The 19618-nt window shown below is 42.0% G+C and overlaps 1 protein-coding gene across 1 annotated transcript in view; it reads right to left on the bottom strand.

Moving 5' to 3' along the window:
• Window positions 1–19170: 19170 nt before the first annotated feature.
• IQCJ (IQ motif containing J) overlaps window positions 19171–19618 on the bottom strand; it is a 53947-nt gene continuing 53499 nt past the window's right edge. The window contains 2 exon segments of the mRNA XM_027778111.2: window positions 19171–19194; window positions 19196–19487. Of these exon segments, the coding sequence (XP_027633912.2) occupies window positions 19171–19194; window positions 19196–19487 (316 nt within the window).

Below are 19618 nucleotides of genomic sequence, written 5' to 3' on the forward strand. Positions count from 1 at the left end.
CTAATGATGTGGTGATTCAAGCTCGCATCTGCCGGAGATCAGAGCCCTCACAAAGCCTTCTCCAGGAGGGAGCGAGAGTCTCTCCTGAAAGGTCACAATTCGTGCACAAAGCGCCAGTTGTCCAATTCCCTTTCATTTGGGTCAGGGATCAGCAAAGGGTCTGTTTCATTAGAAGAGAATGAAGGAGTTCTTGCAGATATACTTAACTAAGTATATCAGGATTAAACGTATTGGATGGAAATAGAGAAATGGAAAATACAAACTGGGATTTGTACGTGCAAAATCTAAGCTCTTCTGAGCCACACTGATTCCTACCATGCCGTCTTAGAGAAGATTTATATCTCAATCAAGTGGTTTGGTTTTTTTGCAGAGATTCAGAAAGCTCAGAAATGGGAAGGGACAGACAGATGTCCAGAGCTGCCCAACAACAACCGATGTAACTCCACCTCATGAAGTTAATTTTAAAATTATTTCAGAAGAAAATCTAGAAATATCTTACCAACAGGAAAAGAAACATCAAAATGGGGACCAACTGGGCAAGAAGCCACGCCAGGATTCCCAGGGGTGTTTTCTACAGCACGTTGCCAGTCTTTGCTAGAGAACCCACCATCATAATTTTAACTGCTTTCCATGCCAGCAAATACAGCTCTGGACTAAAGCCGCTGAACTCTCCATAGCACCTCCATGTTGCATTTCAATTTCCTTTGAGGTAGGAAGTCTGTTTCTGAAATTTGGCTTCGAGATTTAATCTTTGGATTTTCATTCCAAGTTTGCAAAATTAAACACAAGAGACAACATAAATCGCAAGCACTCCGGGCTGCTCAGGAATGTGTGCAGTAGGATTTTACAGGTTAGGGTAAACAGCACTGTGGTGTTCATAAATACCATGAATTTAGCATGTAAAATGTTATGACACACTATTTATATTTCATCATTGCACTTACTTTGCATGAAAATAAAATTACAGGGAAGGATTTTATTCCTGCATGCAAAACCTTCTCTTCCTTTCCATCCCTGAACTGCTCTTTAGAACAAGAACCTCCCTTTGTTCCTCACAAATATTTTATCCATAGGCAGTACAATATCTAAGACTTCTGGACACTACCATCATCAAATCTAATAGTAATATGGTATTCTTCTTAGCTCCTCAGAGTATCAAAATCATTTTATTATTTTGAAGGTGGTTTGAAAGCATCCTAACTAAAGCTTTATTGAAGCAACATAAATGTCTTTAAAGCTATCTCGGAGCAAATGGATCAAGAATACTCTTGAAATTCCTTGTTATACCTTGTACCTGAAAATCTATTTGAAAAATATTCTACTGTATCGAGTTCCTGTCTGAAATAGCTGATTTAGGCAGCTGATAGAGTATGGCAGGTGCCCCATTCATTGCCTTATCATTTTATACAGTCTGTCCATAAAACCCCCAAGAGAAGGATGTACTGTCTGTCCATGAAAAATAATCCACTGTCTGTGGCTTATGGGAACAGCAATAGAATTTTAAATACCTTGGAAAGACCATAGCTTGACCATTTACATTATTCTAGCAGCATTTTTCTAGCTGAATGGCCATATTCAATCTCACAATGAGAGCAGTAATGCAATTAAACCAGCATCATAATGAGGAACTGGAAACATGGGTTTTAGTTTGAAAAACAAAAGCTTCTAGATTTTGAAATAATGAAGCAACATGACTGTTGCACACGATGTGAAGAATGCATTATTAGACACAGCAGTAAAATGTCAAATATAATATAGTACAGCAGTATTCTACAGTTCACCTATGGCTCTTGTGATACCCTGTATTCGTGTATTTCTTGATGGTAACTGCTCAGGCCCCCATCATTTTTGCTCCCCCTGTCCATCAGGAGGACAAACATTTAATTAAATATCTGCTAAGAAGGGACAATTAGAGAAAGCCAGGCGTGCCCTAAGTGAGGCGTCTCACAAGCCGGTGGTCTGGAAGCCAGCACGGCTAGCTCAGAGGGCAGGAGTGCGCTCTGCCAACGGGATGGGATGCAAGTGAGACAGTATGATATTAAAAAGAATAAAACTATCCCGAATGGGCAAAAGCAAGTCTAAAATTTCAGAAGCCGCCACTGAAGAAAAGTTTAAACTGCAGCCAGGTGGCATAAGGAGCCGAGTGGTGCTTTGGCAAGGCTCTGGCCACAGCTCAGCTCCTCTGGGCGTGTGTGTGTGTGGAACCGCAGCAGTTTGGTGCCACCAGGCTGAGTGTGATTCTAGGGACCCTGGGAATGACAAACAAAATACTACCATATAAAACCATGAGATGAGAACAAAGAAATGGAAAACCCATCCAACATTTACTGCTACATGGGTAGGACATGGAAGTTTTGGAATATCAGGTGGAGGAGGCTCATAGCGGCTGGCACTTTAGAAGCAAGGGAGAAAGAGTCACAAGTGGAAAAGAAGGGATTTTTATTTCCCCCCCTCCCCATAGTATAAGCTGCTCCCACTCCACACTCAGTAAACATCTGTTTGTAGTCCTGACCATAGAAAAAGCATCAAAGGAAAATGGTCCAAAGGAATTGGTGTCAACACAAAAAATCCCAAGGGGTTTTTAAAGTTGTAAAAGAAGAGTGGTTATCCCTGCGAAGAAACAAAAAAGAACGCAGCCAGAACCTGCTCCTATTGCAGTCATGGTTCAGGCAAAACTGGATGCAATAGATAATATAATATAGCAGATAATAAATTTGCACAGCTTTAAGAAATTAGGTTCTTAGGAGGGCCAAACCCCCCTCTACATGTGAAAATATTTTCAAAGACTTTTACCCTGGGAGAAGCAGCAACCTTACCTCAGCTCTAAGCACTGACCAAATGGGTTTCACATGCAGTAGGCAACCAAGTGGGACAAACAAATCAGGGAAGTAATTCATCATATAGAATAAAACCCAAAGGACAACAGCTATCCTCAGATCTCATGCAGGCCTTTGACAAAGCAGGGTGGCCTTGCTAAAACGTGCTGTTACTGGAGACAAGTTTTGGAGAAAATATGAAGACCCGAGGAAATATAACACATGAATTGCCATCCATTAGAATAAAAGTTATTAAGACACACTCCAAAAGATTTCAACTACAAGAAAAGGTTATTCTTTACGTCCTGGGTTGTTCTTTTCTTACTGAAGTCCTGAAACAGTTGCATCAATGCAGCTAAGCGAAAAAAGTCCCAACAGCTTACTAAAATAGTAATGAGTTCTATCCATAAATAAAAAGTAAAAGTGCTGTCTCTGGATAGTGCAATGCTACTGGCTGCCACCTCACCCATATCTTAAAAGAAATCCAGTGAATTCAAACATTAATTACCTTAAATCCACCCAAGAATCCACAACTGGAAAAACACATACCCAGCCCAAACAAATGAGATCACTGGGAACAAGACCTCTTCAGCTGCCCAGGGTTAGCTCCTGTCCGTTAGTTCAAGATGCAGAATTCCCCAATCTGTTTTCCCTTCCATGCAGCCGACTTCCCTGGGGCTGCCACATCCCTCCCGGACCCCATGCGCCAGGGCTGCCCCGCTGGCTTCCACAAAGCTGCATCATATAGAGGGTATATGCATGGGGCAGGAGGCGAGGTGCAAGGCTGCGCTTTAATTTATGCTATTTAAACCAAAGTTGCCTGTGACAATGTATCCATGACAAGTGTTACCAAATGTGGGAAATTAGGTGATAATTTCCTCTCCAATATTCACAGTATCACTTCTCAAACAAAACAATGGCCAAACACATCAGAAAATAACGTCTTAATCCGTTTAAATAAAAAAATTATTACCTCAGAGAAGGATCTGCTCGCAAAAATATTACTATTAGCACCCAGTTGTGCAAGAACTCATTTTGGAAATTCTTCTCTCCTGCACATTAGTGGCACAGAGAAATAATATATGACCATTTTTAATGGAAAAAATGACAGTCAGTCTGGATCAAGCTGATTTTATAGTGTCATTTGTACTTGGAATTTGACCAAAGGAAAAATGCATAGATAACATTAAGAGATCAACCGACCAAATACTAATTTATACTTAATGAGTTCATGTTATGACTAAGATTTGATAATTCCTGTATGGAAAGTTCATGTATCACCTTAATATTAAAATTAAAACCTTTTCCAAAGTACTCAAGGCTTCTAAAATACTGTTCGTAGAAAGTCAGTTTGGGTTTAGCTCCACTGTGCTGGGGACAGCTGATCACATCAGCTCCCTCGTTCTGCTGCTCTGCGCGGTGTTTATTCTGCTTACTGGGGAGTGGTGCTGGAGGGATGCTGAGCTGCCGGGCAGCAGGCAGAGCTGCCAAACCTTCCTCTCAACAAGCAGTGCCCAGGTGCCCTGGGCTCTCCTCCGCCACGCGCAGAGCAGATGGGACATGAATCACTGCCAGCAAGGCACCTCTCTGTGCGCCAGCTTGGGGTCTTTGCTAAAATTATAACGGCTTTTTCTTCCCATGTGAAATAATTCACTACTTTGAGAGGAATTGCCTAAGAAAATAGGGGCTTTTGCCTTAAATGTATTGCTTTGGCAGAACTGTTCAGCACATTCTCCCTCCTAAAATGTCATATATGTCTCACTAATGAACTTTAGCTGACCCTAAGAAGTCATTTCATATGCGTGAGCAGTAAAGCTGGCTCAAATACTATAGTTATTGAAATAGATTTAGAATCTCCTGAAGGCCGGGACAATGTTTGCCATTTGCTTGCTTAAATTCATGGCAGTGACAGAAATACTAGAATAGTTAGTATTTATTCAGGTAAAAATATACTTTTCCAGTATATTTAATCTAAAAATTTATTTTATGAGCAGAAATAAGTACTTTCTACTTTGGGAGGATATAAACTGAATATATTTGGAAAGATACACTGTTCTGTAATAGACACCATTAAAGTGACGCTGTCACATTTCAGTGTCAATACAGCCACTAATATAATTTAATGGATCGGGCTCTGGCTATTTCAGTAGTTTTCCCTACATAATAATAAGTTTCTATTACATATATTTCATATATTTAATTCCTTCTGGACCTACTAATCATGACTGTATTGTCTGTTACTTAGATTTTTTTCATTTCCCCCCCTTTTTGGTAACATCAGAATGTAATTAATTCCAGTGAGTGAAGTTCATTACCTCAGGGAAAACCTGCAGCTGAAAATCTCCCAGTCTCAAATAATTTAGAGTTGAAGACATACCACCATGTTCTCTTCCCACACAACTGATAGATGGAAAAATTAAACAGTGACAGCAGTTGCTGGAAAGAAAAACAATTCTGCAACCTTATCTTCTCTGTAGTAATTTGTACCTGGCACTGGAAGGGTACCATAACATATCCCGTCTTGGAGCCGTGCACGAGATGAGAAAAGCAGTCGTGGCCAAGGGGGTGGTAGGGATAAGTGCACGTGTTATCTGCAAGATGCTGCCAGGTCAAAGCAAACCACAGAGAACCTCTGCTCTGCTTTTAGTTTCCCCCTCTCTTTCCCATTCAAAAGCCATTCTCATTTTCTGCACTGCTCAAGTATTTGTCTCTGAATTTACCTATCTGGCCTCTGTCTTCTGCAGCACTGTCCCCTCACATGGGGAGGGATGATGACAACAGATCTCTACATTTTGGATTTGCTGATGCCTGTTCTTCCCCAACACATCCTAGGAACAGAGATTCGTGTGCTCTGCTGCATTCTCTCTTCATCCATGCCCAGCCCCCTAACTGTCACCAACACCCAGGGTGCAAAGCTGGGATCCCAGAGTCTCATTAGTAACTCTACAAATTTCAGTGTATTTTAGCTGCACACCCTAAAGAGCAGGAAAAGACCCAGTCTTTTCAGGCCAAAAGAAAAACATCAAACCATTTTCAACTGGGGAGGGAGCACTCCCCAAAGAGGTTGCAAATACCTTCACCAAGACTCACTGGGCAGAGCATACAGCGTTTGTCAGTGCTTGTGGTGTGTCACCCCAGCTGCCAGCACACGCGCTTGCTGGCAAAGAACTGCAGAGCAATGCAGCCCCCCCACCCCCACCTCTAGCCCTGTTCTAGATGAGAAGAATAACACTGAGAAATAATAGAACAGTTGTATAGAACACCTGATAAAATAGTAAAATGTGATTTTGGGGGCTGTTCCTCAAACAAATTAAATTCTGGATTTTCAAGATGTTGCCACAGGGCTGGAGGAAAACTCTCCAAGAACTTTCTATAATGGTCTGGTTCTGCTCTGCACCCACTTGCTTGATTAACCATTAAAAGTCTTCATTACTATTATTTCCATTTATGGGGCCTGGCTTTGTAAAAAGCAGGGTGTGGAATTTCTATGCTGTAGGAATAAATGAGGTAGTGTAGATAAAATTGTCTTAGAAAAAAATTAAGAAGTATTCAGCCTAATTTTCTGAAGTGGAACACGTGAAGTTCCAAAATAAACCTACTCTATTTAAGACCTATCATCAGTACCGAGCAGGGTAATCCCACTGCGAGCCATCACACCAAAGCCAGCCCCCATCCATTCCAGAAGTACAACAAAATTGTTTTCAATTAGAATCATGTAGGTTGGAAAAGATCATCAAGGCCAATTGTTAACCCAGCACTGCCAAGGACACTAATCCATGCCCCTGCACACCAAATCTACATGTTTTTTAAAAAATCTCCAGGGGTGGTGACTCCACCATGTCCCCAGGCAGCCTGTCCCAGTGCTTGACCACCCTTTTGGTGAAGGAATTTTTCCTAATATCCCACCTAAACCTCCCCTGGAGTTCCCCAAGGAAACTTGAGGCCATTTCCTCTTGCCTAAGCAGCGTGTCCTCACTGAATATTCCTGCAGAATCATAGTTCAGAAATGTTTTGTTAGACATTTTGCCATCAACTGAGATAGTTTTTAGATTGATTTTTCTGTTACTGAACTGCAACGTATCAAATTGACTAATCATATCAATAGTCAACATTCAATATACACAACACAAAGAAATCTATTGGCATTCTGCTATGCCAGCAGAAAGGAATTGTGACGGCCCTTTTGTCACTCAACATGTAAAATCCCCGTAGGACACTACTTGTAAGAGAGTTATACATAGTCATTCCGGATTATTATGTGTATGTACACACATACACACAAACTCGCCACAAGAGCTTTTTCTACATAAAATCCCTATTCAAAAGATAAATGTCATATTAGGCCAGAAGCATTGTGTATTCTCTGCTTACACTTGGAGCTGAAACTATCTGAAGCAAATTAAAGGGACTGAAAATAACATTTGTTTCCATGTTCGCTTAATTTCAAATGTTATCTTAGAGCCCACACCAGCATTAATGCTTCTTACAAAATCATCAAATGCTTGATTTCTAATTAAGTCCTTTTCATCCCAAAGCTGGATTTGTCTTCCTCATCTTTAATTATGTTTCCATCTACATTATGCAATAACAAATGCAAAGATTTGCATTTTTACATTATATAGAAATCACATTGTAAATATTTATCAGGCAGCTCCCTCTCTCCTTTGCTGCTCACAGATCCATGAAGCCTGCCTTATGGAAAAGAGGGAGCACGCCCACACCAGCGCTCCACGTCCTTCCAGGTATAGCTCTGGAAACACAAGACTGCTTATTGGGATTGTATTGCCTTCAATAATTTGGTACCCCCTTCCCCTCAGCTTCTTCTCATCGCTCCTGCAGGCACAAAACATGCCTGAGGAAAGTCACGGATATCTGCACAAGCCCAGGTGTGGGGACCTGTAAACACACGAAAGCTGCAGATAGATTTTGTTCTACTTTTAGAAGCAAATCTTAATAGACCCCTGAGCAAAATGAGTGGAGCTTTGAAGGTATCACACGGCGGGAGGAAGGAGAGCCGAGCAACCAGGCTTTTGGTGGCAAATCTAGTTCAAGACTCGGTCTTTTCCCAACTGGATATTTCTTTCCCATCCTCCTACCTTTATATTACATAAAGTCTGCTCTTATTTCTGAATCCAAAACTAAAAGGTTTATTTTTCCTACAACTGCTCTACTAATCCATTCCAGACAATCAAAAGTAGTAGTAACAATTCTTCCTTTGACCTTCCAAAACAAAATGACATTTCTCTGGCACAGACATCAGTATTTTGCTAGAGAGAGGTTTAGTTTGCAAATATGTAACATGTTATTGTCGTTAAGAACATTAATACATTTATCACAATTAACGTCTCTGAGATTCTTTGCAACATTGAGCCACAGATTCATAAGTGGCGAATCAAGTCACGCTTTCTATTTGGCACTGAAGCTCATTCTGCCAATCATCACAAATTACATTAGCTGGTAGACTGTCCACCTAAACAAGCTACACCCTCCTGCTAATACTGCCTGCTTACTGCCAGAGGTAACAACCTATTTTATAGCCTCAGCTTGTACCGTGTACTACCTTAACACTCATCTGTTTAAAGCTGCACAGGATTACTGGTGCATGTTTGAACAACTCCTGTTAGTAGTTTAATATTTACTCTTGGTAACAAACCAGCCATAGAGAAAACCAAGGGAAGTAATATTTAGCTTGAACGAGGGCAAAACAACAGGACTTAGCATTACTAATCATTACAAAATCACGCTTACAGTTCCTATTGTACTTTTTGGAAGAATATTGTTTTTCTCAACACGTCCTTCCTGCCAGAGCTGTCCTGTGCTCAGTCTCAGACAAGGTAAGAATTCTGTTTGGAAAGTTGGACCTATTTTTGGTTACTCAAATAGGGAACCCTACTTTTACAAATGTTTTGTGGGTTGGTTTTTTTACTGCGTTAGAGTGTACTCTCATTTATTTTAAGCAGGGCATAAAGGCAGGATTGGCGTGTAGTGCTGAAGCAGATGGAACTGAGGAACAGAACAGGAAAGATTCTACAGGAAGAAAAAACACCCAGAATTAGGGGGAAAGCGTTAGATGAGGGCTATCATTTCAGCCAAGAGGGATAACTTGCAGAGGCAGGACTGTTTACTGTACCTACACTGTACTCAAAGTAAGACAGATTTGCAGTTTGACACAGCGGGAGGGTGCGAGCAGGGGCTTACCGCAAGGATGTAGAAGCAGAAGGGAAGGTAGGAAATAATAGAAAGAGAGAAAAAATAGGGGGTGGGGGAATGCACAAGTGCTGTGGTGAAGGAAAAGGAGTCGCTTTCTATCAGTGCAGAGAAATGTCCCAAGGACCAGCAACCTGGCCTCCCTCTCAGGTGCACCAGCCTCAGTCAGTTATTAGGGCTGAGCCAGGGAGTGCCCAAGGGAAGCCAGGCTCAGGGGTGGGCACCGATGCCCACTTTAGTAAGAACTAAAAAGCTCCATGTTTTGTATCATTATGCACAAGTCTGCATCAAAGCAGCAATTACAGCTCTGGATGGCACTAAGGAGCAGAGTACCACAGCCACAGTTTGACTGGATAACTGAAGGAGTCCGTGCTGGGGATGGGAGGAGAGCAAACCTTCCCTTCAGTTTGTGCACTCTCTGGCATGGGCTTTGGGCAGGAAGACATTGGTGATGGCACCTGGCTTTCCCTTCTACCCCTGCCCATTTTTATACCAGTGTTTTAACTACAGTATGTGGCAAAATCCTTTGAGACAAGATGTAGGAAGAAACACCAAATTCTCATGCAATACACAGAATTATTTCCAGCCTCCAAAATGAACGAAATGAACACTTATACAACTCACTACAAATGGGGACAATCTGCCTACAAGCCAGAGGGTCCAAGCCCCGTCAGAATGTTTAGGGTGGAGATATCACTATCACAAGTCCTCTCTATCAAATCTTGTAGGCACTATTTTGATTGAAGGCACGTTTCTTTTGGAAATGCCTTACTGAAAATTATGTCAGGCAGGATGATGTATGACTTTCCATCAGTGGGAGGAAAAAAAAAAAAGGATGAATTAACAGACTGAAAGAATCTCTTCAATCTTGCATGTTAAATTTCACATTTTTATTTTTACTTTTAAAAAAAAATTATTGATGATAATGCAAAAAATCCCAATGCTCAGCCCCCAGATACAGGCCCTGGAGGGCTGGGCTCTGTCTGCATTAAGTCAAGAGAAGGTTTAAGCTGCCCTGATGGAGCCTAGGTTTTACCCTAGGTGTTTGTCTTGCTGCTAAATAGCACTGCATTGCAGTATACAAAGCCAAGACCACTTTAGCTAAAGGTGACTAGATTTATAAATATATGATGTTAGAAAACATTCAGGACATTTTCTTCCTAAGCCATAAGGGTGACAACTCCTGGTAGAGTAAATCAAGTATGAAAACATATGACATTGCCCAAAACACTTTTTTAGAAAACTCCAAGTTTCTAAACTCTCAGGCTACACTGCAGTCCCAGATAAGCAGAGGTAACCAGCACTGAAACAACGGAATATACTTCATCCAAACAAGGCAGTCTTTAAAAATAACACCTATTAAAAAGCTGCTAATAGCTAAAAAGGAAAGCAACTGTTACCAAAGAGTTAAATACTCTTCAGCAAGCAGCATGTGGTAACAGTGTGGCTGTATTTTTTTCCTTTGTTCCATCTACAGAAGTTTGCAAGTTATGAAGAAAATGTTCTGAATTGTTGATTTTCTGGAGAGATACTCGCCCACGTGTTATGAATGCTTGCACATTGTAAATCTTATGATTTAATGAAAAATAGTCACTTAAATTCTGCCTGCAGTAAGTGCTTATGGATTTTAGTAGTAAATCTGCACAAAAAAGTTACTATTTCAAATTTGCAGTATAGAAAATTATATACACACAGGATAAGTGGTGGAAGCTAGCAAAGCCACATATGCAGCACTACTAAAGTATGTATATATAAAAAAACTTTTATAAAGAAATCAAACCCTTTGCATCTTTTTATTTTGCTACTCTACAAATAATCCTTTCCTCCCCAACAGCAAACTTCGTAAATGATGTGCTAAGTCTTACGAAGTAGAAAAGGTTTTTTTTATTGCAGCCCAAATTCCCCAAGCTACAAGATAAGGAATCCAGCCAGATAAGAGGCTTAATTATGAATAGAACAAGCTGCAAACGTTTCTTTGCAGCTGTCTGCATTATCTTTGATTCATTATTATGCTCCACATCCAACTATTTCATTCCAATTCCTACTTGTTATTTTACAGAATCACAGAATGTATGAGGTTGGAAGGCCCCTCTGGAGGTCACCCGGTCCAACACCACCCCCACCCGCCCCCCCCCCACTCAAGCAGGGCCACCTACAGCAGTTTGCCCAGGACCATGTCCAGACGGTGTTTGAATGTCCAGGGACTGAGACTCCACAGTCTCCCTGGGCAACCTGTGGCAGTACTTGGTCACTCTCTTAGCGAAAAAAGTGTTTCTCTAATGTTCAGGCAGAACCTCCTGTCTTTCAGTTTGTGCTCATTGCTTCTGTCCTGAATATTAGGGAGTGAATATCAGGTACTTACGCTGTAATTAGCTTGAAATAAATTAATTTTATTGTCAATAACATCCTTGTGAGACAAAGTAGGAATCTGGTTTTTAATGTGGATTTGGTTTATGTTGCACTTGCAGCTAATCCAGCCTGCAAAGAGAGGGGAAGACCCTGGAAATTACTTTCTGCGACAACAGCCAATGAAGAAAGGTGTCACGGTTTAACCCCAGCCAGCAGCTCCCTGCCGCCCCCAGCAGGGTGGGGAGGAGAATCGGGAAAAAAGGTATAACTGGTGGGTTGAGAGAACAATTGAATAATTGAAGTAAAATAAAATATAGTAATACTAATAGTACTATTAAGCATAAGGAGAGAGAGAGAAGAATAACCTCCAAGAAAAACACGTGATGCACAATTCCGTTGCTCACCCCGTGCTCAGCAATGCCCAGCCAGTCCCTGAGCAGCAATCAGGCACCTCCCAGCCAGCTCCCCCCGGTTTATATACTGAGCTTGATGTTCTATGGTACAGAATAGCTGTTTGACTATTTTGGGTCAGGCTCCTGGCTCTGCTCCCTCCCAGCTTCTTGTACCCCTCCTCTTTGGCAGAGCATGGGAAACCTGAAAAGTCCTTAATTTAGAATAAGTACTACTTAGCAACAACAAAACCACTGGTGTGTTATTAACATGATTCTCATCCTAAATCCAAAACACCAGCTAAGAAGAAAATTAATTGTGTCCCAGCTGAAACAAGGACAAAAGGGTAGAAAAAGAACCATATGGCCACATTCAGAAAAGCATGTTTCACATGTTTGTAGCTCTAACAGGAATTTCTTAGTAGAAAGCAGTCTGTTTAAGCACTCCACTCAAGCAAAACAAAATGATTATTCTACAGAATCAGCTATTACCATTCTCGTGAACACCAGAATGAACATTATTAGCAGAAAAAAGGACGTGCCCTGACAGTAGGCCTGGGCAGGAGCGAAAGGGCTGGACGGACAAACGCGTCCGCGGGCGGTGTGCCCAGCCCCGGCGCGGAACCGGGGCCGCTGTCCGCGGTGCTGAACGCGGCCCCGACTGAGAGCGGCCCCCGGGGCGGCGGGGGGCTCCGGCCTGTCTCCTCCGAAGCTATAGCAGGGTGGGAGCTGGCTGCTGGGGGACTACATCCTCCTGACAAGTAGTGTCAAATCACAGCGAAAGTCGCTTCTGCTCAGAGCAGAACAAATTAATTTTGTTTTCATGCCAATGTTTCAGATTTAAGTAAAAAAAGAAAATGTATATATCAGGAGCCCACAGCAATGCTTTAAGAACTCTGGATGCAGGTGTGTCTCACACCAGCTTTTGCTTGTCTGTTGAGGATTATCAGGTTTTCTGTGGCTTTCACAGATAATGTCTTTGTGACTGAACTATTTTAAAAGATACAATGATGTCATCACGAAAACAGGTCACAATCACATCTGCATGCTAGTGAGACACATCTGTATCATCTTTTTTTTCTTACTTAGACACAGTTGTTCATTTTTTGGGGAAAAAAATCCAGAAACTCAGCTACATGCCACATAGGAAGGTAAGTTTTGGCACCTTTCTACACAATAACAAGAAATAAAGTGTTTATAAGGAAGAACATTGTTCTCAAACCCTATTTTTTTGATTAAAAATTAAAATGGTAAAAGGAAACAAAAGCAGCTAAGGATGGTACAGATACTGCTTGTGTGCTGCTAATACAATAATCTGACAAGTGAATGACAACAGATCTTTTCCAACTGTTCAGAAACTAACTGTACTACACACACGCAGCTGGCAAATCCTTTCTTTGCTAGCCTACAAAGCAGTTGCCAAACAAGAGAAGCCGGTTTCCCATCTCATCTCTCAAGCTATGTCCTTTCTCTATCATTCTGCCCATTATATCAATTTTCTACTAGGAGGCAGGCCCAAGGGAACACTGTATACTATAGCACAAACATTTTGAGATAGCCTCATCACTTTTTTTCCCCCAATGTCAGGGATGATTTACCTGTTTGTAAACAGAAAGCATGACTCATTATCTGATAATCTGATCTACCTGAAAGGTTCTTGGATTAAGAAGCTTGTAAGCACTCTGGCAGGAGCCTAGTGAACTAACAGTGCTTTCACTCAGCACACGTACATGTCCTAAGACCTGGATAGTGGCAGCCTTTGAGAGTCTGTCTAGGATTGGCCAGTGTATGACAAAGAAGAAAGGCAAATGAAAAGAAAGGGGGATCATTTCCTGTTTCATGTGGGACATTACTAATATGTAACTGCTATAAATTCTGGGTGAAATCAGTAGAGTCAAATCCACATAAGAGCAGTGCAGGAGAGTAGACAGTCTGGCCTGACATTTTAAAAGAAAATCAATTTATTTAAAACATGAGATGAAATCTTGTTGTGAATGTTCACAGATCATAATACTCTTAAGTTTACCTTCAAAATACTAGAGTGAAATTCTGGACTTCATCAACTCTACAATGTATATAATACTTCAGGGTTAGCAGGTTAGCATCATTTTTTTTTTTTCTGGTTGTGAATTTCTGGTTAGTGCACTGCTTTATTCCTTCCTTCTACATATCTGATAGGGGATTTTTATTGCTTTCCATTGTGCCCTATTTTATTCTGTGCCTTCTGTTATTTCTCAGTCATGGCTGTTTTAACAGAAATATATGTTGAGCGGATGCTAATCTCAAAGAAGAATATTTTCAGTGACAAATATTCAGATCAAATTGAGTGTATTTTATTAGGCATTAAAGTATGTCTAAAAATGAGAAGAATTTTCCAAGAGATGCATATGTTACTCCCCAAGTAATTTTCCAGAACAGTAATCATTCATCTTGCCATTTCAGTCACTGCATCCCAGAAAAGGCTTACTAATCTTTCTGTTTTTCTTAAACTATATTATCTGCAAATATTTTTATTTTAAAAGTTTAGTAACAGAGCAACTGATTTCCAGCTACCTAGAACCATTCAGGTTACTTGTGATCAATCATTATGAGTTTGCATTAAATTATCCGTTTTCCTCAGTTGCCATTCTGACCAACCCTTAAACCAGAAGAAGGACGACAAAGGTGGTGCTAGTCACAAAGAAATTAATTGTGGACTTGTTTACCACCTGGTACCCTTAAGCCAGCTAATGAAAGGACATGCACAACTGTAATGAAATGCTATTGAGATGAGATGCTGAGGCTTCAAGGGCAGAAGGTATATAAATAAAGCGTGAAGAGTCTTTTCCCTTTAGTACCCACAAGGATTCAATGTCTCACATTCCAGAAGAAACTGTTCCTCTGCCATAAAATCCAGACAAAACTTCACACAGGAGAGATGCTGTAAATTATCAAGACCTGGAGGCAGCAGCAAAAATAAGGAATTGTTTCAATTGTGGGGTGCTTTTTGTCTCCTTAATCTAGTAGTTACTTCTCTACGTGACAAGTTTCTCATCAGTATTTCGTTTTGAGCGCAACAGTTTTCTGCAGTCATGAAGGCAGCTAGCTGAGGCAAAACAAGTTCAGTCAACTCAAAGGTATCCTTATTAATGATTTATCAAGCTTCTGAATGTTAGAATCACACAATCAGGTTGTCTCTCTGAACAGAAATATGGTAACCACAGCCAGCAGAGCTAAGCCACAGCTTTTTGAAGACATAGAAGACATGCGTGATCTTCAGGAAGTCGAGGAGAGCTCACATCACCCTCTATCAATGAACCAGTACTGACCAGCTGCACAGCCAGTGTGAGACACTGGCCAGAGGCAAAGCCCATTTGCCTAGCTATCCCCATCTCATGGGAACCAAATGGCTTGTAAAAAGTTGCATGCAAACTGCTAACCATGAAAGTTGTGGTACGGCTGACCAGAACACATCCCTCTGCTGTCAAGCAGAGTAACAACTGTTCCTGGTTCCTCCTCTTCTCACTTCTTTAAAGTTACTCTAAAATTGTTGCTTTGTGTTTCTGTAGTTATTTTATTGGCTAGGACAACAAGAAAATGTCCTATTTGATGAATTCACAAAGTTTTAATGATTACAAATGAGTAGGTGTCTGCATATTGGGAACACACAGCTCCCCTGCCCTACACCCAGCAGGGCTCAGGCCATCACTGCTGACTTGTCCCAGGACTAGTGCTCATGCTGGTGCCCTGCACACAAGCTGTGCACCTGCTGACAAAAGGCCCCACCTTTGTTTCAGGGCATTTTTTACTTTGTATGGGTTTTTCTACTGGATTTCAGTTTCCCATGGGTTTAATTACTTATTCTACTTCTTGTTTGCACATTTTGTCTAATTTTTTAAAAACAGGGAAGTTTCAAGGGCAAGAGAGGATAAATGCTTTTGAAACTGACTTCTCTCAGTCCTAGTAATTCCTCATCTTCTCTTACAAATGCCTCGGGAGGTTTGCAGTAATAGTGGAAACTAGCTCAAAGATCTTCTCTTTCAACTGCAAATGACCAAATGCAATTATTGACTCTCCAGCTGCAGACCTGCACACGCTGATACTCTCTGTAGTGCCTCAATAGTCTGAATAAACCTTGGCTTTAGGTATTACTCATCCAGCTCAGAGTTTCAAAATTCTACCTCACCACAGCTGCTGGTCCCATGTACTGTTATAAATAGACATTTGGTGTGCACGGTTTCAATACCCATCCTGCTGCAGTGACATGCATTTGTTAGCTCACTGGCTCTCATTTATTTCTGGGGCATGAGATCTGTTCTGTTTTTCATTATTCAAGTAGTCAACTACTTCTTTGCCTCCAGGAGTGCTTAAGATCCAGACGAGGATCCAGCAAAGCTGAACACTGGGAGGCTTGTGCTGAGAAAGGAAATTGAAAACCAGGATTAGATTTCAGCTGAATTAAGTGGCTGTGTTGTGACAGTGGTTTCTCAAAATACTTCATAAATTTCTCTCTCCCATCTGCATCAATGCTTATTGCTAACATATTTTGACACGCTGGTTGCTTTCTACCTCTTTGAAATAGAAATGGGAAAACCCCTGAAGAGTCCAAATTTCAAGCTTTCTCCCTCCTCCAAATTTTTCAGAGGAAGATTGCCAGACAGCAAGAGAAATTTGGGAGACTCCATATTGCTCAGCACAGCATACTGCTATACAAAGACTAGCAACAGGCATATTAGGGCACCAGCAGCACTGCTAATGCAAAAGAAATGGCATGATAATTAATTTGCACCATTTTGCAAAGATGTAGTTCTGGAACGTCGGCCAAACTGAGGACATTTAAGGCAAACAGACGAGATGGCGCGTTTGACTGCTTGGTTATTCCCCAACTTCCAGCTTGGGTCTTGTAAACACAAAACTTCCAGAGAGTGTAAAATTACAGAGGGGTCCAACAGTGGTTTCTCTGCTCAGGTGTTTTTTTCTCCTTCTTTACATTTACCTTATACTTGAGCAGAAAATGTGGCTCAGTCCAAATGGTGCATTTAATTCTGCCCAAGTCTCTATTTGGTTAAGACAATTACTCTCCCATTCACATGTCAACAGTTCAAGGTTAATTGTCCCTGCTTTGTTCTGGCCTTATCCCTGTCCTGCCCTGAACCTGACAGTATGAATTCCAAAATAAAAATATGTGACATTTGCCATCAGGAAAGCACATGTATATCAGACAGAAACAGCCTTGCTACTGCATTAGATCAGAGACTACCTTCAGCATAGGTGCCCAGGGAGTCGCAAGGATGAGCCAGCGCAGCTCCGCGAGGCACACGCACTGGTGGCATTTCTGCCCACACACATGCCTGCCCCCACGTGCTGCAGAAGCTGAGACCATGACCCACACAGGGCCAGCGCTGTTTTACTTCACCAGAAGCAATCAGGAAACAAAACTACCGCAAGCAGTGCTGCTGCCTTTTTGCTCTGTGGCACCAGCTGTTCTCAGACCATACCCACGTGGTGCCGTGCCACGAGATCTCACACCTTCAGCCACCTCCCTCCCTCCCAGGGCACCTGCTGAGCTCCCACACTAAAGGCTTCTCCCTCCTCACCTCCTTCATCTGCTCTCTGCTTTCGTGATGCCCCACAGAACTCTCTGATGCAAACAGAAAAACATCTGAAATTAGTAGGTCTGGGTTTAAGTAGATTGTGGGGACCTTGAAAAGTACACTGATGTTTGCCTGGAGTCCCAGTGCTTCAGCCCAGAACTGAGTACCATCCTGCACATAGGAGCGTGGGTCCACCACAGCCTCAGGTATTGCAGCAGTCAAGGACACATTAAATAGACAGGCGTTCCTTTGCCTTCAGAAATGTTCCCTGGTTTCTCAAAGGTTATTGACAGGCTTGGCACTAGAAACGTGTAAGAAAATATTCCCATCTTCTTTTGTGTGAACCAAGGAGGATGCAGAAGCGAGATGAGCAGGTGTTGCGTTAATACAAACTAAGCAGCAATTCTGGTGGCTGAGCTTCATTTTCCCACAAATACACAACTCCCAGACATACTCATTTTACCCTGAAAGACCTGAAAGCATTGAAAATGCGTCGTTTTCCAAATTAGGTTACGGCTGGAGAACCTCTGAGAGCATCCAGGAGCCTCCCTGCGCAGGGTACGAGGGGCCTCTTGTGGTGGCCGAGTGGCTGGCTCAGCACTCCGGCACAGCACCGGGCTCCAACAAATGCCAGCGGCAGATAAAAATTTATATCCAAATTTATCTCTCTCATTAGAGGAACCTAAGTCATTTCATACGTAAGACATTAGTGTATAACCCAATATTGCAACCTAGTTTACCATCCTGGTCTCCAGCTACGAGAGACAAGGCATCTAAAAATAAAACAGTGCACTCCCAGTAAGATTTTATTACATGCTGTCAAATCTAATGCAGGCTGCCTAAGTATGGTGTCACAAAAATAATAGCTGCTGGAAACAGCTCACCTAGCTTCAGTTTGAGCCTGGTTCAATGGAGGAAAGAGTCAAAGTGTCCCTGTAAAATCAAGACCAGAATTCTTAGCCCAGAAATTCTCTGTTGGATCTGTGAGCCTGCCTCGTGCTTTTCGTGAGGTGCCATCGCTCCAACTTTGCAATGAAGGCAGAGTTAAACTAACAACCACCGCTTCCTCACACAGAGGCTGCATCTACTTCAAGAACCCCACTAGCAATGATTTCTAGATTTTTGCAGTGAATTCAGAAGCCACCAAATGCTGTCCTGTGGCTGGTGACAGAGCTTGCTGTAGCTGACCAGCCTACGCGGCCAGCAAGGGTCCAAACCGCCTGCTCACACCTCGGCCGCCCCAGGGGAGACATCCCGCTTGTATTTATCAGGTCTAACACACACCGTGGCAACTTCTGTCTCCTGTATTTTCTTTAAACGACTGAATTATGTCATGCACTCTAGTCTACAGTTGCTTCAAATCTGATGCATTCTCTCACAAAGCTGAAAACAATATTTATAGGCTCTATACCTGTCTGCTGCTTTATCGACCTAAAAGATCCCACTCCAGAGACAGTCACAGAGCCACTTCTTTTCAAAAAATGGGCTCTAGATTTGGGTTTCTAGTTTAGAGTCGCTGTAAAAAGAGTACGGCCTCCAGCCTCTAGTCACCAGTCTGCAAGGTGGCATGAATATTTGTTCCAAAATCAAATTTAATTTTTAATCACTAGGTCAACTTCTCTAAGTCTCTTTTAGAAAAAAAAAAACACCTAGAAACCACATCTAGTTGTAGGAAAAGCACCACACTTTTTTGGGGGGGAAGACAAAGTACTAAACGTGAAGATCCCTGTTTTCTGCAGAACGCTCTGCCATTTGGTTTCCTTTTTCCCATCGAGAGCACTGCTAACCCCTGCTGACGTCCAGGTCTAACACTCAGAGTCACATGCTCAGCTGTACCTACAAGGGGCACATCTGCTCGCAGGTTCATTTGAGACACTTCTACTCCCCTAAAAGTCCATCTTCCATGATTAGCCCATAATTTAACTTTCATTTATCCCAAGTCCTAGAAAGGAACCCTACAAAAAGCATCACATATGAAAATGAGCCCACCGGCTCTGCTCACCGGCGTGCTGCTGTCGGAGAAGGTGTTCATGCTGATGGACCTGCTCATCTTGTCAGAGGAGAGGGATGGCGGGGAGGGGCTGCGCTTGTCCAGCTGCTCCTGGTGTGACAGATCCTGGCGCTGCAGGTACTCACGCCATGCTCGCTGGATGCTGAGGCAAACACCAAGGCACAGGGTTGGGGAGGAATGCAGCAACAGAAAGTATTTAAAATATATATTCTTGACTGAAGAGGTGGGGGTTAGTGGGTTTCTCTTTTTTTGTGCACTTTGTTTTCCAACTTG

This window comes from Falco peregrinus, chromosome 12 (assembly GCF_023634155.1).
Source record: "Falco peregrinus isolate bFalPer1 chromosome 12, bFalPer1.pri, whole genome shotgun sequence".
In the NCBI taxonomy this organism is placed as follows: Eukaryota; Metazoa; Chordata; class Aves; order Falconiformes; family Falconidae; genus Falco; species Falco peregrinus.